Source organism: Galleria mellonella, unplaced genomic scaffold, assembly GCF_026898425.1.
Source record: "Galleria mellonella isolate WM207_F2 unplaced genomic scaffold, CSIRO_AGI_GalMel_v1 utg425, whole genome shotgun sequence".
Taxonomy (NCBI): domain Eukaryota; kingdom Metazoa; phylum Arthropoda; class Insecta; order Lepidoptera; family Pyralidae; genus Galleria; species Galleria mellonella.
The window spans coordinates 92,745-118,372 of record NW_026442098.1 but is presented as its reverse complement, the minus strand read 5'-3'; the positions used below and the strand labels follow the sequence as shown (position 1 = coordinate 118,372).

The following is a 25,628-nucleotide window of genomic DNA, read 5'->3' as shown; positions in this document are numbered from 1 at the left end:
ATTAGCATTACCCTATTATGTTCGTGTCGTCGTAAGCTCGGATGATTTTTTTTTATTTATATTCAAATTTTGTTAATTTAATCTTCACAAAGAAATTTTAAGCAGAAACTCCACGGTGACTTTTATATGAAAGGGTAATTCTGATATCAAAATGGTAATGAATAATTTACATAATACTCTGCCGAGCGGCAACCCTACTCTCGGGACTGGGGGAGTGAGGGATGCAACGACACTATATCGTTCTCTATCATCATTTAATTTGAATTCGTCTACTTTTTTTTATTTGCTTTGTACTTTATCTTCTTGCGAAAAACCCTAGTTTTTCTGTATCTTACTAATTCTATGAATTTGTGCACATTGAAGGAACTTTTTGTCTTTGAACTGTTGCTTCATCTAGCCTGGCTTGTAAGTTTGTATTAGTAAAAAGATGAATTGGTTTGAAACCTTTTGACATTTGCTATATATGTACGTAGTATTTGAGACGGAGGGCATAGACACTATATTTAGTTGGAGACAATATCGCGGACAATGACTAGTGTTTAATAGAGTCAGAAACATTTAAATAAAAAAAAGCTGTAGATTTTATTTAGATCCCTCGCATATTTTTTCCTTAACAGCTCCTATGTACAGACACTGTTTAGTTAAAATTTTATTATAACAATAAAATAAGATTAGATACTTTTTGCGTCAACCCTATTCCAGCATCTGCCCACCCCATGCCAGGGAAATGAGGTTACAATGCGCCACTGCACGGCACCGTTTAAAAATTGTGATTTATTTATTTATTTAATACAAAATCTACAGCTCTTAAAAAATAACTTACATGCTGTCTCTTATAAATACAACCAATAGCGGATTTTAATTATATAAACAAAAATTATAAGTCTAAATTAAGTAAGGCAAGTTAGAGTGCGTGTATGTCATAGAAACTATAACAACGAGGTACAATGAAGTCGGTTGATTCTTATATAAATTAGATAAAATTTATGTTGTTGCAGTTCAGACATTGATTTTTAAGTAGAATTCTGGCTACATCTCAACCTTTTACCTTCTGGTGGTTTTATATTACTGTTCTTTTAATGCGGTGAAATTGGAGTGACAAGTCCGTCTGCGCCAGGGTATTGATAGAACAAACGGAGTTACTCTATTTTTGCATTATATGTTTACATTATTAAAGATACAGTTCAGGTCAGTTGGCCCATTGGGATGAATTTATTAGGAATTATTACGATGGTTTCCGGGCGTGACCACATGATGGACGATCTGATTAGGTATATTGCCAGCAATAAGGACTAACCTCCTCATTACTGTCAATTCCTCTCCCCTTTTACATTAGCGTATCAGTAATATTTGTCTTGTTATCTTACCACTGCTATTTTGAGAAGGGAATGATAGTAAAGGAGACTACTCCATTGCCAGCTACTTTGTGAATTCGACTTCCATATGTTTCTCCCTGGAAATTGTCATGTTTAATTTTTCACTTATCACCTCTCTTGTCTCCCGCCAGCATATATAGATGGCGCAAATGAGGTTTTTTATTGGGTGAAAATAGAATGGTAATCTCGCCTGCGCTATCGGTATATCCTGGTGGGGTACCAGTGAAGAGTGATAGGTGAAGATAAAAACAGGTTATTTAGCCTATGGTGACGAATTTTTCAGAAGGAATCACGTGGAACTCTACCTGATAAGGTACACTGCTATTGATAAAATCTTGTGTTTCTATTATTAACAATCCTCTGAACATTCTATAGTTTTCTTTCAGCTTCTCTAAGGTTTCTAAGGTCTGACTGTAAGAGGTCATTCTTTAATCTTTTAATGTGTCTAATATAAATTATGTACAATAAAGATTTTACAATTACAATTTTACAATCCCTTTCCCCTGTGCAGGCGTGGTTACCATTCTATTAATATCTACAAAAAACAAATTCTATTATACGTGTGATGATGCTCTTTGAGTTGTTGTAGTATCATATTGGGGAACGTATAAGTATTGAAACACTTTAAGCTCTCACATTTCTAGCACCTATTAGTCACATTTACTGTTAACCCTATACCGGCGTCTCGGCGCTCCGTGCCAGGGGAATGAGGCAACAATACGTCGCTGCACAGCGCCGCCGTCAAATTGGAACGAGCTTTTTAAACAGAGAACATTGTGATTTTCAAGTGACCTAAATTACTGAAGCATCTCAACCTCCTGTTTCTATACATTATTATATTTAAGTTTTATGATTGGAATATGGCTGCCGAGTCTTAATTACTAAGAAACCGTACTTTTCATATTTGTATAGATATAATATAAATAAAATATAAAAAAATTCAGTGTTGGACATTGGTATTTTTAAATGGATGGAAATAGAATAGGTCAGTCCGTCTGCGCTATGGGTATACATTTATGGAGCATCAGTGAAAGGTATTACGAAGAATGAAGTAAGGCCAAAGTTGGCTTATTATGATGAATTTAACAGTTTCCAGAGAAGATCGTGTAGGGATAGATCTTACAGGGTATACAGCTCGGGTTGGGTCCCTTCAAGTAACAATCCCTCTTCTACGCTCGTAATTTTTAAAAAATAAATGGACCTGCGTTCAAAATTTTGGCCACGTAATATAATTCGAAAATAGAGAAATATTTTCAAGAGCTTTAATATCAATCTCTTAGTTGTCGATAATTTCCAGAATTTCCTGCAAACTTCAAGTTACTTTGATTCCTTATATATGTTTTATTAATCATACGCCGCCTTGGTCCTTTAAACCGGATTCGAAGTAGCGATGAATTGATCTCTCGTAAGTCACTATTTTGGGTGACTTCTTTTTTTTGTGTTTTAAGTTATAGTTATTGATATTTACTAATAATAATAATAAAGGAATTGTCTTGTTTCAAAGAAAAAAATCTAGAAAGCTAGGATTTTTTAATGGAACATGGAATGGCAAATAAGTTGTCGGTTCATCTCATGAAAAGTTATTACATTGACCTACAGACATGAGCGTTGAGTTTCATACAGAATGTAAGTTGAGTTTCTTGCGGACTCTTCGCAACAGATAAATTTTCCCGAACCCTGCATTTATAAAAAATGACGATTTAAAAGTGTTTGTAAACAAGTTTATTTGAACAAAGATGATACGATTTAGAATTTGAACAGCTGTACCACGGATTTCACGGAGCGCACTGGGAGGCCCAAAAAGGGACGAAAAAACAAATGTTCTTAACGAGCGAATCACTACGAGACCTTGGCGATTTTCGTTGTGAGCTATTAATAAGACCTGCACAGTGTTGACGACCTCCGTGGCGCGGTGGTAGGCATATTGTTTTGAGTAACGAGTCCCGAGTTCTATTCCTGGTCGGTTCAATTTAGGAAACAAACCATTCTGAATTGGCTCGAGTCTGGGTGTTCTGATCAATTTTGCAACCAGATATTTGTGTGATTTTCATAATACAGGATATTTTTGCTTGAGGTTCAGGCGATTGGTGTGTTAATGTTACATTTAATGTGTTTATTTATTGAAAATTTAATGCACAATTAAATTGTATGCACATTTGGCGGACTTAACACTGGACGGCGTTCTCTACCAGTCAACCATTGAGCAAACAGAGAAATAAGTAGGCGATGCATTATTTAATTGTGTGTTTTGTGAAATAGCTACAAGTATAGGGTTTTCGTATTTTTTTCTTTACTTGTGCTCCACGACATTGCTTCTTACCAAATTTCGTGATTCTAGGTCAAAGGAAAGTACTCTATAGGTTTTGATTTGATTATTTTAATTATTATTATATAATATATATATATATATATATATATATATTATTTTAATTATTATTTTCACGTACAATAAAAAATGGATTAAAGCTGAAAATCAGTGTTTTGTTCCTTGAACAATGTTCCACGCTGAGCTTCGACCTTTTTGTATTGCTACAGATCACACATAATAACACAATTTTATAAATCTTATGTTAATTTATGTATTATCTATTCTTATGAACATGTTGTGTGTGATTAGTAACAAACAAATAAACGATATATCTATCTATCTACATAAAAGGAACATAAACGGCCATATCTTTTGAGTGCGTCGATTTAGAAGCTTGATTATTTTACTGCTTTAAGAGATTGCAGACCTGAGTATTATGATATTAATTTCAACTTGATGCCTCCGCGCGTTCCTAAGAAAAAGGGTCTTAACAGACAGACAGATGGACGACGAAGTAATCCTATAAGGGTTTGGTTTTTTTCTTTTGGAGGTACGGAACCACCACCAGAGGGAGACTTTGTACAAAAGTCTATTACTTGGGTACCTCTGTCCCATTCGTGTTTCAACCGTGAAGCAGCTGTGTTTGCGTGGCTGTGTTTCGGTTTGAAGGGTGGGATATGGCGTGAATTTACAGGGTACAAAGAAATAACACCTGAGTCCTCAGGAATGGCAACGCATGGGGGGTATCATGGGCGAAACAGTATACTCTGTTATGTCCATGGTACTGCTCATGTCTATAGGCGACGGTTACCACTTTCCATCAGGTGGACCGTCAGCTTGTTTGCCATTCTAAGTTGTATAAAAAAAAAAAAAGGTACGGAACCCTAAAAAAGGAATATACATTTATTTTACTATTATTTTCTATACCTACTGGGCAACGTCGTTTACCTACTTTGTACGAACAACTATTAACAAGATCAAATTCCAATTACGTTCTAGACCGCCCAGTATAACACACCGCAGCGGGAGATACGCGCAAATAAATGGAACAAATTGGCGACCACGTATTTGTAGTGCGTTTCATTGTTTCACGACGCGGTGACAGCTTGACTGCGGCGTGGACTCTCCGAGATCGAACTTTACTTGTTTTTTATTGAAATTCTTGTGTCTATCATTTAGAGATTAATGTGTTTTTCTTTATATACTAGTTTTAACCCGCAACTTGGTCCGTGTGACCAGGATATATCCCTATATCCTTCCCATATTTCTCTCTCTTTTCATTTAAGAGTTTCCTCTTGTCGGTGCAACTAATTCATGCATCTTCTTCCAGCCAGCTCTATCCCAGGCCATATCCTTGACCTCCCTATACGACATGACACCTAGTGTTTCCTTTATCTGTCACATGTAGTTATTCCTCGGCCTTCCTCTTCCTCTTTTGCCCTCTATTTTATAATAAAGCGTAATTAATTTGATTGTACGAATTGAGTTGTCAATTTACGCGTCTCATAAATAGTTCCAATAAAGTGTTCGTCTAACAACTTGTATATATGTATTAATTTAAATAAATATAATATTGAAATAATAGACAGCACTTTAAAATCACTTCAAAACCATATAAAACGACATTATTCACTGAAAGTGTCTTAGGTATGGCAGCTAGAATATATAATAAATTACCTTAATCTCTCACAGACATAGGTGACATAAGAAATTACAAAACTAAACTGTTTGAATACTTAGTAAACAGAACATATTGTTCAATTGACGATTTCCTTTGAGATAAATGCAATAAATTTCCTTAATATTATGATTATTTTTTTTTACTGTAAATGTGACATTATTGGTTTTCTTTGTTTTTTTTTTATCTTCTTATATACAGGGTGTCCGGTAATGAATGGATAACCTTGAAACGTCTTATAGTTCAACTTATGGCCGTCGTAAAAAAATTTTTATGTTATCCATTCATTACCGGACACCCTGTATATATGTTTATGCATTTTTATACCTCGATAGATGAGGCTGATCATAGAGGACTTATCCTGTTTTACCATTGTTTCCTATGTATCACAAAACCCTTGTTTCGCAGGATGGCCGCTTGCGCAGCGGGGATATGCTCCTGCGCATCGGCGCCGTGTCGGTGGTGGGCATGTGTGCGCGGCAAGCGGCCGCCGTGCTGCGACAGTGCGGCGTGTGCGTGCGACTGCTTGTCGCACGACCGGCGCAGTCGAACGCGATACCCCCCTCGTTGCAGGTATGTAAAAAGATGCCATGATACACAGACGTGATATATTAATCATAAAAAATATTGTAATATTTAAAATCCGGGGGAAAATTAACTATTACATTGTTATTAAATGGGGTTTAATAGCCTTTTTGCTAGCAATATACCCCTATCAGGTCGACCTCCACGCGGTTCCCACTGGAAACTATCGTGACTAATTTATCGTTGAATTCGCCACGATGGGCTAACTGACCTGCCTTTTCATCTTCACCTATCACCTCTCACTGGTACCCTGCCAGTGTATACCGATAGCGCAGGAGGGGCTACCATGCCATTTTCACCTATTAAAAAAAATTGTTAAAATCCATTTTAACTATTATAATATTTTGTCACTGTCTTTCAAATTGAGAAATTAGCGTAAAAGAAAAGGACATACCATGGTTAGATTTGATTTATTTATTTGCCAAAAACATTGTTTTTGATCTATTATGAAGTACGTACTGATAATTCAAAGTAAAAGGTAGTTGCGTGGAGTAAAAAAAATATGGTTTAATATTAATATAATGGGGTGCGTGTGTGCGTGTGTGGGTATATGTGTGTGCGTGCGTGTGTATGTGTGCGTGTGTATGTATGTGTGTGTGTGCATGTGTGTGTGTGTGCATGCGTGTGTGTGTGCATGCGCGCACGCGTGCGCGCGCATGTGCATGCGTTTGTGTGTATATATTGTATTCGAATTATATTACAAATACATTTCCATTATCTTATATTTCTTTTATCCAATTTTATTGTGTATTTTATGACAAATGCTCGCCTTATATTCTAAAGCATGCAAAATTATTATTGGGTACAAGATATATTACATTTAATACATACATATGTGACTTAACATTACATCAACTATTTATGCAACAGTTAAAGTAGGTTTATAAGGGGTATGACGTTTTTATGAAAGAAGGTAAGAGTTTCATGTAATGTTTCAGGGAGACTTTGTACAAAAGTCGATTGCTTGGGTACCTCTGTCCCATTCGTGTTTCTACCGTGTTAAATAGTTGTGTTTGCATGGCTGTGTTTCGGTTTAAAGGATTGGATATGGCAGTGAATTTACAGGGTACAGAGGAATAACATCAGAGTCATCAGAAATGGCAACGCATGGGGGTAATCATGGGCGAAACAGTATACTCTGTTATGTCCATGGTACTGCTCATGTTTATAGGGACGGTTACCACTTTCCATCAGGTGGGCCGTCAGCTTGTTTGCCATTTTAAGTTGTATAAAAAAAAACATCGTCTTAAACATGGTACAAATTGATGGCCCGCCTAATAGAAAGTATCAACCGTCGCCTATAAGCATGGTTATCACAGAAGGTACTGGAACATACATATACAAATTAATGATAGGTCTAAGGTGTTATATCTGTCTGTACTTGGTTAGGTCTTGTTTGTGTGTGTATTTACATGTGTGTGATGCGTGCGTGCGTGCGTGCGTGTGTCTTAGTTAGTTTAAAATTCTAGTCTCGTCCCGTCGTTTTGCGGAGAAAAATGTACATACCAGAGTGAGACTTTATACAAAAGTCGATTGCTTGGGTACTTCTGTCCCATTCGTGTTTCTACCGTGAAGCAGTTGTGTTTGCCTGGCTGTGTTTCGGTTTAAAGGATTGGATATGGCAGTGAATTTACAGGGTACAGAGGAATAACACCTGAGTCCTCAGGAATGGAAACGTATGGGGGGTATCATGGGCGAAACAGTATACTCTGTTATGTCCATGGTACTGCTCATGTCTATAGGCGACGGTTATCACTTTCCATCAGGTGGGCTGTAAGCTTATTTGCCATTCTAAGTTGCATAAAAAAATCTAATCGAGTAAAGTAGTAGAGATATGTTCGAGCGCACGTCTGACGGCCAGAAAGGTCTGTACTTGGGCTTCCCTCACCTTATATAGTTCCGGTGATAGGTGAAAGGGTAACAAAGTAGTGAGATATCGCTAACAATATATTATTTCTTGAGTAAGAAATTCTAACTTTAATATTATATTTTAATATTCAATTTGTCTACTACTAGCGGCCCGTCCCGGCTTCGCACGGGTGGATGGTGAATTTTTACAACATTTTAAAAAGTTGTTATTGTGACATAATGATAAAAGTTGGACATATAATATTGCGAAGTTTTTTGTAGTTATTGATATTTTCTTCAATATTGTAGCTTTTGGCCACAACAGAATATCAGTGTTTTGCTCTTTTTAGGGCAAAAAAGCTGAGTTGTGCCCATTTTGTATTACTGTGGCACACGCATGAAGAAAAAAAAATTACACTAATTTTATGCATTCTGATTTTGTTTTTGATTTTTTTTTAATCTTTTGTACATGTATCTTTTTTTTTATCTTTTTTCACTTTGCATTTGTGTCTTTTGCTGTTTGTGTGCTGTAAGTGATGCAAATAAATTATCTATCTATCTTATAGCAAGTAGGTATATATTGTCTTCGCAGCGCACGCGACGAAAGATATTTTACAGCATTTTTTTACACCTTGAGTTACTAAAACTTTAGTAAGGATCCCTAGTCTTTTCTAGCAATAAATATAGCCTATGTTACTCAGGATGAATGTAGCTTTCTAATGGTGAAAGAATCTTTGAAATCGGCAAAGTAGTTTTTGTGTTTATTCATTACAAACATACATACACACAAAAATACAAATCTTTCCTCTTTATAATATTAGTGTAGGTGTGATAATACGAGGGCGGTGAAGCTGTGTTAGTAACCCTCCCGGGTTATCCACGCCTCAATTCCGGCACACGGATATCCTCTATATATATACCCGGTTAAGCACTTGATGTTTTGCTATGTTGAACTCTATATATGTACGTGAGGCGCTTTAAAACACATTATGACAATATATTCCGCTTTCAGCAGTCCAATACAGATGTATTATTGACTAGCATTCGCCCGTGACTCCCTATGCATGTATTTAAATTTTCTTTAGATAAGTAAACGTTAGAGAAAAAAATCTTTAAAATAGATTTCGTATAATAATAATAATTTTTATTTCGGATTTTTTTGGTTCATTAAATATTTATTAGTAACAAAATTCTTAAAACTAATGTCAGTAAATTTACATACACAATACACGCACACGCACACGCACACGCACACGCACACGCACACGCACACGCACACGCACACGCACACGCACACACACAATATATTAAATAATATACAGATAATCACCGCTGCACAATTCCATTGGAAATTGCGCAGCAGTGATTAACGTACACACAGTGCAGCCTGCTCGCTATCATACTCAAGATGCTGTTAGTGCTGGCACGTACTCTGCGCACCAGGGATGCACACCTTTTTCGCATCGTGGCATAAAAACAATGGTATAAACATAGTACACGTGGTATAAACATAATATATATATATATATATATATATATATATATATATATATATATATATATATATATTAAAAAACAAATAATAATTAAGGTAAATTTTCATTCCTATTATTTTTATTATTATTAAAGTTTAAACTAGTAAATGAATAATAGAAATCGGTTTATTTATTTTATCGATTTTGGTTTCATATTGATATTAAACTCAAGAGTAGACCTTCTGTTTATTTTTTAGTTTAGACTTCAATTGAGCAGAAAACGGTGGACGCTTTTTATTTTGTACACTATTGTTTTTTTTTGTTTGTTTTGTTCTTGTTTTGTATTTGAGTCGCATGATTCTTTGTGTTCATGATAGTTTACTAGTATTCTTATTACAAGATTACTCTACTCTTCTTTCTCTCTTTATATGTCAAATTTAACAATGACTGGCTGAGTTGTTTAGACATAAAGAGGTCATCTTATTTTTACTAAGTCCTTCTTTCTTTAAGAACTAATTATGACTCTGTAAAGCAGCCGCTTTAAATGCACATTTCGTGCGCGCCGATTTCATTTAGAGTGTAACAAAATTCGTCTACAATTAAAGTAAAATAGTGGATTAGAATTAAGAAACTTTAACTAACTGAGCTTTGTATTGGTGATTGGAGGGGATTTAGAAGTACAGTCAATTGCGTGGCGACCCATTTTCAGCGGAATTCAAAAGCAGGAAGTTCTCGGTTACTTTAGTTTTGTTTCTATTAAGTAGCTAACTGTGAGATATTTTCGACAATTCCACGTCGATATCGACGACGCCTTTTGCAATTTGTAGCGTTTAAATTGTCTTTTTCAATAGAGATTAATGAAATATAAAAGTATTATCTGTTATTCTAATATATATATATATATATATATATATATATATATATATATATATATATACGAAAACTACAATCATCATCATCATCATCTCAGCCATCATCCGTCCATTGCTGGATATAGATCTCCCCCATAGGCTGCCATAAAGAACGGTCCTGAGCCACCTACATTCACTGACTTCCTGCAATGCATTTGAGGTCGTCACTTCATCTAGTGGGGGATTGTCTTACACTGCATTTGTCCGTGTCGTCACTCAAGAATTTTTCTTCCCCATCGGTTTTTTTTATACAACTTAGAATGGCAATCAAGCTGACGGCCCATCTGATGGAAAGTGGTAACCGTCGCCTATAGACATGAGCAGTACCATGGACATAACTGAGTATACTGCTTCGCCCATGATACCCCCCATGCGTTGCTATTTCTGAGGACTCAGGTGTTATTCCTCTGTACCTTGTAAATTAAGGCCATATCCTATCCTTCAAACTGAAACACAGCCATGCAAATACAACAGCTTCACGGTTGAAACACGAATAGGACAAAGGTACCCAAGCAAACGACATTTGTACAAAGTCTCCCTCTGGTAAACTCGGTTATCAGTTCTTTAAGTTGTGCGACCAGTCCATTATATATATAATTTTATTTATATATACTCTGTTACTAAGTATATATTTACTTGTAATTTATTATTTATCGTATTATTTTTGCACCGTATATGTTATGCTTTATATACAAACTCTGTAAACATTTTCACCCTTCGAGGTTACTGGAGAAACCTTTTTAAGGGATAAATCCGCCTGTGTACATTTCTGCTATAACCTAATATCTATACTGTAAGTAAATGTACAAAAGCATATACAAATGTAAGTCTAAAGTCCCTACCTATGCAATGCTGTGTTGAGATACTATATATGTACGTATATATACATACATTTACGTATGATGACATAAGTAAATATGTAACATTCGGTTTTGTTTTGTGTTCGTAGCATGGCACACTTAAATGAAATTTGCATGCTAGATTCAGGTGAAGAGTGTGAACAATACTTAAATATTTTTTACCATCCTTTCTACTATTTTTTTGTCGTAAATTATAATTAGTTTAGAAAAGGATCGTTTACGAACGTTCGTGCGTTTCGTAAACGATCTCTGTATTGTCATTTTTGACGTTTGTTTATGACATCTCTTGTCTCACACTTTTTGCTTTGTCATGAGTTCATTGAATAAAGGATTCACATTAAGTACTCGACGTCTTTTTAATATTAAATTAAAATCCAAGTGGGGGACCCAAGAAAAAACGTAACACTTTTTAAACAAAATAAAGTTATTTGTATTTGGGTAGCTAGCAGGTACAAAATAAGAGCATTGTACAGTTATATACCGAAGCTGATAAGTCGGCAGCTCTAGTTTAGTTTCTTTATTTGAACTGACATAATAAATCCATCCCTTCGTCAACTTGTTTGCTCTTTTTGTTGGAAAACAAATCCTTAGCTCCCGCGGGAGTCCGCTTTGCTCGGCATACGATACTTTCCGTCACTCCCGTCATATTTGGAACGTGTCGTCACGTGTTCGTAGCAGTTTTGTTATCTTTTTGATAGTAAGGTAACCAGAAGGCTCAGATATACCATAGACGTGGTTATTTTTATACCTTCGATTACTAGATTTGTTTTTTATTTTTATACAACAAAGGTAGCAAACAAGTATACAGCTATCTAATGGTAAACGGTGACTGTAGCCTGAAACATTTTTTAAAGGATGATAATGGAATGTTAATCGCGCTTTCGCTAACGGTATATGCTGGCGAGGCACCAGTGTAGGACGATAGGTGAGGATGAAGCAGGTCAGTTAGTCCATCGTGACGAATTCAACAAGAATTGTTCACGATGGTTTACAGGAAAAACAACGTGGAGCTCGATCTAATAGGGCATATTGCTAGCAATGGAGCTGTCAAACTCCATTGCTAACAATCCCTTTTCCCCCAGGTAGGTCAGTTAGCCTGTCGTGATAAATATATACACCTGGAATTCAGCATGACGGTTTCCAGGGGGAACCACGTGGAGTTCGACCCGGTAGAATATATTGCAATGGGATTGGTTAGCTGCATTACTAAACATCCCTTCCCCCAACCTACAATACTAGAGGTATCACGAGCACGTTACCAATCCTAAAGAAACCTTAATACATCCATACATAAAGAATTCCAAACTGTAGTCTTTAGAAAAAACCTCGGCAGGGAACAAAAATTACAGCTTGAGCGTTCGCGGGAGAAAAATCCTCTGTAACAGCACTGTACGTGACCATTTAGGTTCTAGCGTGTCAGGATAAATTCCCTGTCGATGGCGAGTGGTGCGATGATAAAAGGTGGCTGTGGGCATCAGTTTAAATAATTCCTCAGAACATAATCCGTTATACAAGTGGTAGAGAACACAAAGAGATGCAATGTCTTAGCTTAGAGTTAATTAGAATGAAAAAATTAAGCAATTCACAGTCGTACCCTGCACTTTGGATATATTTTGTTAAGAGAGGGACTGGCTGAAAACCAGCGCTGTGCAGCTGTTCACACTGCGCTGGGGCACTCACAGCATTAGCTGAACCGGTTCCTTTTGCCTAGTATGGGACACTTTTTGTATATGTCATCTATATTTTATATTGTAATTGTGTGTTTACTGGCAATAAATGTTTTCTATTCTGTTCTGTTCTGTTCTGTTCTATTCTACGGGCGAAGTAGTGGGTAAAATTAGTTCTTACTAATCCTAATCCTTACTAATACTATTAAATAATAAAAATAACAATGTTAATATGGGTTTGTTTGTTACCTCTTTGTGTTTTATTGCAAATAATTAATCACATTGCCAGAAATATTATATACCTAAATAACTAGACTGACTTCAATTCATTTTTATATGATAAATATGATATTTTAAATTGCTGTTCATTTATTTAATGTAAATCGAAATTATTGCATGACAAATGTAAATACAAAACAAGTATTTACCATATATGTAAACTAGTTAACATTTAAATTGTCATTAATGCATGTATATTAGCTACCTATCAATAAAATTTTGTTACACCCAAACAGGGTTCGTGTACTTGCTCCACATAAGAACATTGTAACAACTTTATATTATGTACATGAATGCATTATAATAAATAAATAAAAATGACAATTGACAACCCTAGCATGGTGTACGGTATGACGTTAACAAAGTGATTAATGAGGTGTCACCGCCCAGACGATGTTTAACAATGCTTTTTATATTAAGTTTCCTACAGCGCAATATGGATGGACATGTAATGAAAAGTCTTTAGAAACGCTCACTATAATTATTTGTAGCTTATCCACTCAAGTGGGTACTTTACGTAACTGGGGTACTTTTACGTACGTACGTTTGACGTAAAAGTATCCCAATAAGTAATTGATTCGGAAAAAAATTTTTTGTTGGTAATGGAATCTAGCGGTCATATTGCTTGCAATATCAGGTCGATTTTCACCGATTCCCTCTTCAAAACCGTCATAGTTTAATCTCGGTGAATTCGTGACGATGAGCCAGCGAAATTGAATTCTTACTTATCATCTCTTAGTGGTACTTCTCCAACGTATATATGAAACTTATGCACTTCAGTAAGTAATTTCAGTATCTGGGGTAGTATTACGTCGTTATTACCTAATTGTAAAAAAAGGGCACTTGATGTTATTCTTGTAGTTTTTTTTTGATGGGTGAAAATGGTATCTTAACCCCGCCTGCGCTAACGGGATACGCTGTCGGAGCACCAGTGAAAGGTGATAGATGAGAATGAAAACAGGCCAGTTAACCCATCGTGATGAATTAATTAGGAATTAACCATGATATTTTCCAGGGGGAACCGCGAGGAGGTTTACCTGGTTGGGTATATTGCTAGCAATAGGATTCTCAGTCTCCATTACTAACAATCCCTTTCCCTCCTACGTAATAACTGGTTTTGCCACAACTAAAATTGTTTTTTTCTTTAATTACTGATTTTTAAATAGATATTTTCAAACAAATTCAGTTCAAGAACTTTCTGTATTTTGAAGTTACTCAGCAACTACCCAAGGTATAACTTTATTATCATTAATTACCCCTTTACAGCTGTTCTAATTATTAACGAAATAAATGATCTATTAAATGGTATTAATTAATAGATTTCAGCTATAAATTATGCTGACTATAATGTGAATTAAAAGCAGACATTATTTGGGCTGTAAATATTAACTTCAGGCTGTTTTTACGAAGATTTATGAGGCTTTTTTTTTAATACGAAATGGAGTGGCCTTTATTATAATACGGTGTTTTTTTTAATAGGTGGGTATGAAATGGTAAGCCGTCTATGCAACAGCCCCCCCCCCCCCCCCTGTTGCATAGACGGCTTACCATTGTTAGTAAAGAAAACGAGGGATTGTTAGTAAAGAAAACGAGGGATTGTTAGTAAAGAAAATTTGAAAGTAAAGAAGTAAAGAGGTTTCTTCAGAGTCGGCAACGCGCGCGTAATACCCCTGGTATTGCAGGCGTTCATAGGCTACGGTAACCGCTTACCATCAGGTGAGCCGTAGGCTTGTTTGCCATTCTAAGTTGTAAAAAAAAAACCTATCGCTTTTACTGGTGTCCCGTCAGCGTATACCGATAGTGCAGGTGGGTGTGGAGGTGGGGATGCCATCCCATTTTCATCTATCAAAAAAATATTTATCCGCGCTATTATATGTCGGCGGGATACCTACTAATGAGAGATGATAGGAGAGGATGAAAGCAGGTCAGTTGGTCCATTGTGATGAATTTTACAATAATTAATTATGACAGTTTCCAGGGGGGACCGCGTAGAGGTCAACCTGATATCTTGCTAGCTTTAGTGAGGTGTTAAAAGTCTTTTAAAATATGGCAGTAAATTTAGAATGTGTGCCATTATACGATAGTCTTTAAACAAAGCAAAGCATGGGGTATACCATAGTACATCTTTTTTTTATGGACGATAATGGAATAGTAATCCCGCCTGCGCTAACGGTATACGCTGGCGAGGCACCAGTGAGGGATGATTGGTGAGAATTAAAAGGCAGGTCAGTTAGCCCATCGTGATGCATACACTTGGAATTTAGCACGATGGTTTCTAGGGGGACCACGGGCTGGTAATCCGCATCACTGACAATCCCTTTCCCGCTTTGTACCATACCATATTAGTCGTTAATTGTCCACCACTGAACATAGGCCTTCTCCTATTGGGAGGTTTTGCCAGTAGTTGCCACGCTTGGTAGGCAGGTTGGCAACCGCAGTTAGGCTAATGTGATGTTTTAAGAGGGACGCTGCTACTCATCCCTTACAATTCGTTCCCTTATCTCTATGATGCTGTACACGTCTACGGATAACGCTTTATCATTTTGCATGATGAAGTTCTAAGTTGCATGGAAAATGGAATTATTTCAATTAAAAAAAACCTCCTTTTTCGCTTTAAAATTTTAAAAATATTTGGATATTAGTAAAATAAAGCAATTTTTTCTGGGTTCGTTGCACGTGTTGTTGCCTAACTTCAGGCTGCAGCTTTAAAATCAGTGCTTTGCTTTTAAGCAAAACTATCACTGAGCTGTAGCCTATTTGGGTCACTGCGACACACATGGCGGAAACATAATTTTGTTTTATTTTTTGTTTTATATTTAAAAAAATCTAATTAATTTGATTGTATAAAATCATTTGTTAGTTTACGTGTGTCATAAATGGCTCAAATAAAGTGTTTATTTATCTAATAAAAAGAAAAGTCAATCCGATTGTATGTTTTTAACGTTAGATATGCTATTTATGAACAGTAGCCATTTTTGTCCATGCCATTTCCTTCAAAACTAGAAGATTTTTTTTTGTTACCAGTCGCTGGGTGCGTCGCAGGCGCCGGTGGTGCCCTCTAGACTACTGGCCGACCCCATCGAGCTGGAGCGAAGGTTGGCCGAAGCAGGGCACGATGGGTTCGGTGCTCTGTGTGAAGACAGCACTCCCCCTTCACCGCCACCTACTATTATCGAAGAGAGGCTGCACCATAGAGTAAGTTATACTCTTCCTAATATTAGGAACTAGTTATATAAGTTTCGGCTTCACCCGCGTAAGGCATTGTATAAAGTATTCTTATATGTTAAGTTGAGATATTGGGATCATCATCATCTCAGCCATTATCCGTCCACTGCTGGACATAGGCCTCCCCCATAGACTGCTATAAAGAACGGTCCTGAGCCACCTGCATACACTGACTCCCTGCAATGCACACGAGCGAGCACAGCTGCAGAACTACAGGTAGACAAAGGCATTTGTACAAATTATAGTTATTGTTTGCAATGATTGTTCACAGCCAGTTGCGTCAATCGTGGCGGTGGTACCACGGGGCGCGCTAGCACCAGCGCCGCGACCTCCGCCCCTCATACTGGCACCGGCGGACCCGCAGCCACCACCCATGAGGTAAAAAGACATGAATTAGTATGATTTATTTGTGTAGTAATAAAAAATGAGCCAAATATCTCCAAAACTTCTATTGGATGAAGTAAAAAACGTGTGTGATGTAAAGACCTTTGTTCTCTTTCTAAGGGAATACACTTAGGTGTTATAGGAATGAATTTGATAGCCTTAACATTTCTTTGTGGTGTGATAAAGACAGAATGCAATAAATGACTCAATTCCTTATGATCTGCAAGACGCCATAATAATATCTAATAGAGGGATGAAGTAGTAGAAGATAAAAACTGTGAAGCAGTTGTGTTTGCATGGCCGTGTTTCGGTTTGAAGGGTGGAATATGGCAGTGAATTTACAGGGTGCAGAGGAATAACACTTGAGTTCTTAGGAATGGCAACGCATGGGAGATATCATGGGCGAAACAGTATATACTGTTGTCCATAGTACTGCTCATGTCTATAAGTGACGGTTACCAATTTCCATCAGGTGGACCGTCAGCTTGTTCGCCATTCTAAGTTGCATAAAAAAGAGAAGCTAAGACTGAAATATCTTCAGTAGGCTAATATTCATTCTTTATGAAAAAGGATGATGTAAATCACAAAAGAGGTAGATTCAGAAGTAGATTAGATAATGGACAACTGAAACAAATAACAACGATAATGCCCAAAACTCATGTCCAGCTGCGGAATATTAAAAGAGTGTTATGATACTCTGTAATAATTTTTTTTTATATACAACGTAGAAACGTAGAATGGCAAACAAGCTAACGGTCCATCTGATGGAAAGTGGTAACCGTCGCCTATAGACATGAGCAGTACCATGGACATAATAGAGTATACTGTTTCGCCTATGATACCCCCCATGCGTTGCCATTCCTGAGGACTCAGGTGTTATTCCTCTGTATCCAGTAAATTCACGCCATATCCCACTCTTCAAACCGAAACACAGCTATGCAAACACAACTGCTTCACGGTTGAAACACGAATGGGACAGAGGTACCCAAGCAAACGACTTTTGTACAAAGTCTCCCTCTGGTCCTTCTTCTTCAAGAATAAATTATTTATTTGATATGTACTCCAACATTTTGTCTCTTGTATACATAACACCAGTTTATCTATTCTTGCGGTAGAATAGCAATTATTTTGGTATGCGAAGGGTCAAATTGTAACCCTGAATGGCTTAAATGTTTCAAGCCAATTTTCATGCTTAATTTTAAACTTTTGCGTTGTTAACACATTTAAATTTCTATTTAGCCGTAATCTTGTTGCGTTAGGTCCTAATTGTGAATTTAAATTTTCATAGCATTGGTTAGGTCTTTACCTGTTTTGTCAACCAGGATTCAGATCATGGCCACGATGATTGATAATTAAAACGATATTCATTTGTAAACAGGTTACCATTAGATATGGCAGTGAGAGGTACTGGAGAACCCGAGACCCTTAGCTATGAAGTCGAGCTGAGTAAGGATTCGGCTCTCGGACTTGGCATCACTGTTGCTGGATATGTTTGTGAACAGGGTAAGAACAAAATGTTAATAAGTTTTTTTAATATAACTAGTGATAATTACATGTTGCTACGTAATTTATTGGGAATAGCAACTATTGTTGCTGGACACAAAGAATATTTAGGATGTCGTACATAGTCTGTGCTGCTCAAGGTATTTTAGATTGGCATTCTTGAAGACTAAGGTTGCGCCTTTGCCTCCATAACTTTACTTCTATTGCAATATAACTCGTAATTCAAACTAAAATTTCTATCCATACCTTTGGCAGTATAATGAATATTATTCAGAATCTCCAGGGTATGCTGGGTAGATATGGGAACCTAATAGCTATGCGCAATGACATAGAATGTCTTTGCGCATATCTGGTAGGTTCTTTAAAATGTTTATGATTAAACCTATGTTGATGACGAGACGACGGTGTTAGTAATATTTTGTTTAAATCAGTTAGAATGGATATAATTATGTAGAAAACAGTCAATTTTTATAGATAATCCAGATAACTTGTTTATTTTTTTGTATAACTACGTCCAAATACCGATGAAGCACTAAGACCAGTACAGGAGAATATTACATTGTTATGACTACATAATACACATACATAATAATACACATACCAGAGGGAGACTTTGTACATAAGTCGTTTGCTTGGGTACCTCTGTCCTATTCGTGTTTCAACCGTGAAGCAGTTGTTATTGCATGACTGTGTTTCGGTTTAAAGGGTGGGATATGGCGTGAATTTACAGGGTTCAGAGGAATAACACCTGAGTCCTCAGGAATGGCAACGCTTGGGGGGTATCATGGGCGAAACAGTATACTCTGTTATGTCCATGGTACTGCTCATGTCCATAGACGACGGTTACCACTTTCCATCAGGTGGGCCGTCAGCTTGTTTGCTATTCTAAGTTGTATAAAAAAATAGTTCATTTTGGAAAGAAATTGTCAAAACACAAATATTTAATAAAGTACTGATTAATGTTTGTTATAATGTCAATTAAAGTAACCCACCCCATGTGAATATTATGAGCATTTTGCTTCACAAACAAGCAATTATGCGGTAATTGTGTTTGAGACAGCGACGGATAGACTCCGTGCGGTCTATTGTTTCGCTGTTTGAGTTTATAAAGTCTGTGTAGTTGATTGTTTAAAGAATAGCAAGTATAGCTTTATGATGACATAAGGTTTTTACTCGACTGCTTTTGTTTTTGATAGTCTAATGCCACCATAATTAGTTTCTACAATTTTTTATGAGATGAAGAAGGAATGGTAATCCTGCCCGCGTTATTGGGGTACCAAGATGTATTCATAAACGAAGATGAAATTAGGTCATTTGTCTTGTAAAATCTTTATTGTACATAATTCACATTGAACACTGATAAATGATTTAATATACAATGCAAAGAAAGGCATTGAGGTTGACCTGACTGTTATAGGATATTCCTGGCAAAATTACCAATAATTACTACTATTAACAATTTTCCAGTTCTTCCAAAATATAATGAAAATTAACAAAAAGAAAGAAGGCTACTTATAAGTCTATACTTTGTGCTAAAGTTTTGAACATAAATTCTTTTATGCAATTCAGGATAGCAAATTAGCAATATGTCCATCTAACGGAAAGAAAATAACTGTCGCCTATGGGCATGGTTTGTCATTCTTGAAAACTGAAATAATATTAACCTTAATATCTTATAATCTGAATATCGTCAATAAATTAAACTGCTGTTCAGGACGTGCCATGAACATTAGAGAAGTGTGCATAATATCGCTCACGCGTTTTTATATATATTCCACGCTTTAAATCAAAATACAGTTATATAAGCAGAATAGCTTCAAATGGCTAAAAAAGGACAGTATAAAGGTATCCATATTGACGAACTTTATACGAAGTCTTCCTCCAGTAATACATATCCTAAAAACACTTTTATCATCACCAATATCTGATAAATAAATAATGCCAATGTAAAAGTTTGTTCCCGGTAAATTCCAATCAGAATATAGACATGATTAATTAGTAAATGAACGTTCGCTTGACAACCAATACCTCGTTTCGTGTTCCATCAAAACAGAATCCCTTTGGAACATATTCGACGTATAGAGAGGCACCGGAGCGTGCTTTCATTCGGTCCGTTCGGGTTTATCTGATATCTTTCCACGATAACCGGGACGAAATCGCACGTTTGCGACACGAGCGACATAGGATTATCATGAGCTCCTTTCGTTTCAAGGAACGGAGCTGTAAGCATTTATTTTTAGGATCCCGCATTCAAATAATGATAAGATGAAGGCTGAGATTTGAGAAGAATAAGTAATGAAGGAATTTGGATAATGTTCATTGCTTAACTTGACTGAAACTCTCATGGTGGCAAACAGATGGCCAAATGTGAGAGGTTTGTTTGAATCGAAGCATTTGGCGTTCCATTGTTTCTGCCTACACTAATGGGAGACAGGCGTGACAGATATGTATGTATGTATGTATGTTATTACTCAGTAAAGGAGTTTTTAAATGTTAAAATAATTATAAATGATGATAAGATATGTGTTCACTTCGTGTTGTGTATATTTTTAATGAATTTATAATACAATGAATTGACATGAATAGATTTTTTTTTATTTTTTATGCAACTTAGAATGACAAACAAGCTGACGGCCCACCTGATGGAAAGTGGTAACCGTCGCCTATAGACATGAACAGTACCATGGACGTAGCAGAGTATACTGTTTCACCCATGATACCCCCATGCGTTGCCATTCCTGAGGACTCAGGTGTTATTCCTCTGTACCCAGTAAATTCACGCCATATCCCACCCTTCAAACCGAAACACAGTCATGCAAACACAACTGCTTCACGGTTGAAACACGAATGGGACAGAGGTACCCAAGCAATCGACTTTTGTACAAAGTCTCCCTCTGGTAAACAAATACCAAAAGTGATACAAAAAGTGACAAAATATTATTGCAAATGTATATGTTATTATGATGAAATTATTTTTATTTTTTGTTTAATAAGTTTTTATATTTGCACACCTACAGTGTGGCAGAATAAGATTGGACTATTTTTCTTGTAACACCTATAAAAATGTATCTTATTCCAGCAAATAAATTATTTCAATTTCAAAACCGGTTTAACTTTATCATACAATTTTGCGTGATAAATATGTAGTTATGAGTGATTCCTTTATAAATTATATATTTATTTTGTCTTATAATTTCTGTATCTTTTTAATACATAAACACTTATTTCATTTATTAAATAATACGTCAAGATATATGCGTAAGTATATAGAACACTGATAAAAAAAAAAAGAAAACTTGTCAGTAATTTGACAGTTAGCTGACTAAAAGTTGACCTATTTTTGAAACTCAATGCTCTATCTATATAATCTAAGCTTAGATTATAGTACACATATTTCGGAACTGTTAAAGCTTGTAAGAACAAAATCGCTGTCCCCACCCAACAGAGTTTTTGCTTAGCTTGGAAATTGTTTGTAGGATTTTACTCCGGTTTTCCGGTTCCTCTTATTATTCTGATAAATCTCAACGAACCATTTTTGCTACCAAAACATAGATACCTATTTGCCGTTGTAGCATAGAAATAAGCAATGTTCTCAGAACAAGTCGCAAAAAAGTATCAAGGCTGTTTGTGTGCACATATTGTGTTCAAACTAAGCTCTGATATTAATAACAAACTTTTAGATACTTTTTGTTTAGATATTAGTAGTGCTGGAGTCACCGACATAGATAGAGATACGAGTCATACATCTATTTGTATGAAAACTAAATATGCCACTGTTAAAAAGTTTGTTTTTTTGGGTTCTATTTATGCTAAAGAGAAAGGCGAAAAGTTCTGCTCATTACAGCTCATGTCTATCGTAATTATCCTTTCTCATCAATCATAAAGAGCAAGGTTTTTTTACAACACAGGGGCAAACGAGCATGTGGCTCACCTGATGGTAAGTGACTACCGCTGCCTATGATCATTTACAACACCAACAGCATTGCAGGTGTGCGTTTTTTTAAAGTAATATATAGCCCGTCTAACTTAATAATGTAGCTTGTTTGTTTTTGGATTTATCCATTACAATCATACAAAAAAAAAAAAAAAACAACCAAATAACACTATTAATATAGATATAGGGTTCTTTGAGTACTGATTATTCTTTAGTAGGTTTGAGATGAGAGTTTATGACGAACGAAATAGCATTATTTGATATATTGGAACAAATTTTCATGGTAGATCCCCAGTATTTTTTTTTTTAATGGGTGATAATGGAATGGAATCGGAATAAGCTGGCGGCACCAGTGAGGGATGATAGGTGAGGATGAAAAGGCAGGTCCGTTAGCCCATCGTGACGAATTCCACTAGAATTAACCACGATGGTTGCCGGGGGGAACCGAGGGAGGTCGACCTGATGGGGTGTTAGCAATGGATCAATTAGACCCCATTACTAATATTTCCCCCCCAGATCCCCTGTATTAGGGTCAGGTTGAAATTAAATAATACATCTGTAGGTACTATAAAATGTATAATCGATATATCTATCTCCTAGAATTACCGTCTGCAAATAGACAATATGTCTTTTTTTTTATATTTGCTCAGTGATTTTGTGGAAATAGGGTGGTAAGATTACGCCGGGTCAGCGTTGGGCTGGCGCGGGTTAATTTTAGATCCCCACTGGTCTGCACACGTCAAATTAGTGTGACTGGGGTACTGTTAGTAGCATTTGAGATACGTGCTAGGTCGTCGGCTAACTTCGATGGATGGAGCTAAGATTACGTGGATTGGACGACCTAGGAATTGTGTACGGAGCATATTGGAGAATATATATATATATATATATATATATATATTGGCAGTAGTTGCTACGCTTGGCAGTTTGGCTTTTGGTCATGTTCGCTGATGCCCATTCCTCCACCATAAGCTCCCTTAGTCGCCTCTTAAAACATTCACGGGAAAAAAGGAGTGGCTAAATGTATGCTAGGCCCTACATATATCTTATATATAAAATTCTCGTGTCGCGGTGTTTGTTACCAAACTCCTCCGAAACGGCTTTACCGATATTTATGAAATTTTGTGTGCATATTGGGTAGGTCTGAGAATCGACCAACATCTATTTTTCATACCCCTCAATGATAGGGGTGACCCAACCTTTAATTTTTTTTTTATTTTTTTGAAAATTATTTTTATTTTATTATGATTTAGCATTGAAATATACATACAAATTAAAATTATGAAAATTTTTATTGCTTTTACGATCAACCCCTGTTGTTTAATCGCAATTTTTATGTGCCGCAATAGGGTTGCTAGATGACGGTGGAATATAATAGTTGTAGTACGATATATTTATAATTTATAATTCTTTATTTAATAACAATTCACACCTAGTTACATCTACTAGCCACCGAACTAGGCTGAGCCTGTATCTCAGTGGTTAGTTAAAAATGTAATGTATTTTCATGTAAAGTTCTAGAAATAATGTATATAATATGAGAAAACGTTTACCGAGAGTGTATATATATATATATATATATATACACATTATCTGAAACAGTTGAATCATAAATCCATTCTATTGTTACTATTCGCTCTATTATGTCGCAGTCAATATATATATATTCGTCGCTACACATAACGGCTAGACATTTTAAGAGGAGTCGTTTCGTTTTACGATGGATCAGATCAACGTTTACGGAGAATGTAATAGTCGAATCAATGTTCGACACATTGTATCAACGTTTCGTGCAAAATGTTAACTAAATTCTAGAGTTTCCAGCTGCATCATCACCACCAGAAGGAGACTTTGTACAAAAATCATTTGCTTTGTCTCATTCTTGTTTCTACCGCGAAGCAGTTGTGTTCATGTACTCTGTTATGTTCATGGTACTGCTCATGTCTATAGGCGACGGTTACCACTTTCCATCAGGTGGGTCGTCAGCTTGTTTGCCATTCTAAGTTGTATAAAAAAAAAAAGAATCATCCTATATTATATATATATATATATATATATATATATATATATATATATATATATATATATATATATATATATATATATATATTATATGCATGAAATGTAGTGACGTGTGATTATAAGACAATTTTGCTTCGAAGCCGTCCTTTTGCTCAGAAAAAAATGGTAATTTAAATATATTTACAAAATGAGATCCACATGGGAGTAAATCATAAGGTTTGTAGTAAAAAGTATATAAATACTACAATAAGATATATCGAATCGGTGGTATTATCGCCTACTGTAGTCACCAATTGACAAATAATAATAATTTAAGAATAAATTAAGATACTGCCCCTAAAAATGCGAAATGTTTCATAAATCTATTTTAGCTATTGAAGCGTTCTGTCTTTTTCCTTTGCGATGAATTCCCAATTTTGAATTTGAAAGAAAGTGGCAAAACACTCCAATAGGTTTGTTGTATCAGCTATAAACTGTCCACTGCTGAACATACCCCCCCCCCCCCTACCAATATGGTTATTAGTAGGTTTTAATTTTTAAGAGTAAAGTGATAAGTCCCTTAAAAAATATAGCTAGTCGTTTTATATATTGGCGTATTGTACAATTTGACTAGTACATAACATGGTCTCGCGAGGCGTGAGCTTATAAACTTTTCCAATATCGACTTTCAGCCAATACCCGCTATTTCTGTACGCCGCCATAGGCTAGCTTGTTTTGTCATTACATACAAGATGGATGGGATTTATGTACGTGGACGGAATGTGTTCAAAATAGCTTTCCGTGCCAAATGGGAATGGGAAATATGCATTAGTGTTGGACTTATTTATTAAAGACGAGCGACGGCTGTGTTTCCCTCTGTTTGTAAATTATTGATTGATTGATTGAGGATGAATGACGATCGTTATGGTGTTGTGGTTTAACACCACCTCTCCTTCGTGTATTATATAGATACTAGTTGTTTTCCGCGGTTTTGTTTGCGTACAACTTAGAATGGCAAACAAGCTGACGGCTCACCTGATTGAAAGTGGTAACCGTCGCCTATAGACATGAGCAGTACCATGGGCATAACAGTGTACTGTTTCGCCTATGATACTCCACATATGTTGCCATACCTGAGGACGCAGGTGTTACTCTTCTGTACCCAGTAAATTCACGTCATATCCCATCCTTCAAATTGAAACACAGCCATGCAAACACAACTGTTTTACGGTAGAAGTGTGTGTTAAGTTAGGATATAACCTACCCGTATGGGGGAGAGGATTGTAGTAATAGGTTTTAACAATCCTATTGCTAGCAATATATTCTGTCAGGTCGACCTCCACACGAATCCCTCTGGAAACCATCCCGGTTAATTCTTGTAGAATTCGTTACGATGGGTTAACTGACCTGCTTTCATTTTCATCTATAATCTATTACTGATGCCCCGCCAGCGTATACTGTTAGCGCTGAGGGGGTCACAAGAAAAGAGTATATTCTTTTTAAAAGGCCGGCAGCACACCTGCAATGCCGCTGGTGTTGTGGGTGATCATGAGCGGCGGTAGTCACTTACCATCAGGCGAGCCGCGTGCTCGTT

General features: G+C 36.3%; 1 protein-coding gene across 11 annotated transcripts in view; it reads left to right on the top strand.

The window, feature by feature from the left end:
* Nucleotides 1–25,628, top strand: part of LOC113513909 (inaD-like protein) — a 332,239-nt gene that overhangs the window by 253,899 nt on the left and 52,712 nt on the right. For 3 of the 11 annotated variants that reach the window (XM_052898433.1, XM_052898434.1, XM_052898432.1), the window contains exons 4-7: nt 5,771–5,935; nt 16,012–16,182; nt 16,484–16,590; nt 17,975–18,099. The exons of the other annotated variants lie outside the window; for them this stretch is intronic. In XM_052898433.1, the coding sequence (XP_052754393.1) occupies nt 5,771–5,935; nt 16,012–16,182; nt 16,484–16,590; nt 17,975–18,099 (568 nt within the window). The remainder of the gene's footprint in view (nt 1–5,770; nt 5,936–16,011; nt 16,183–16,483; nt 16,591–17,974; nt 18,100–25,628) is intronic. 11 annotated transcript variants of the gene reach the window in all.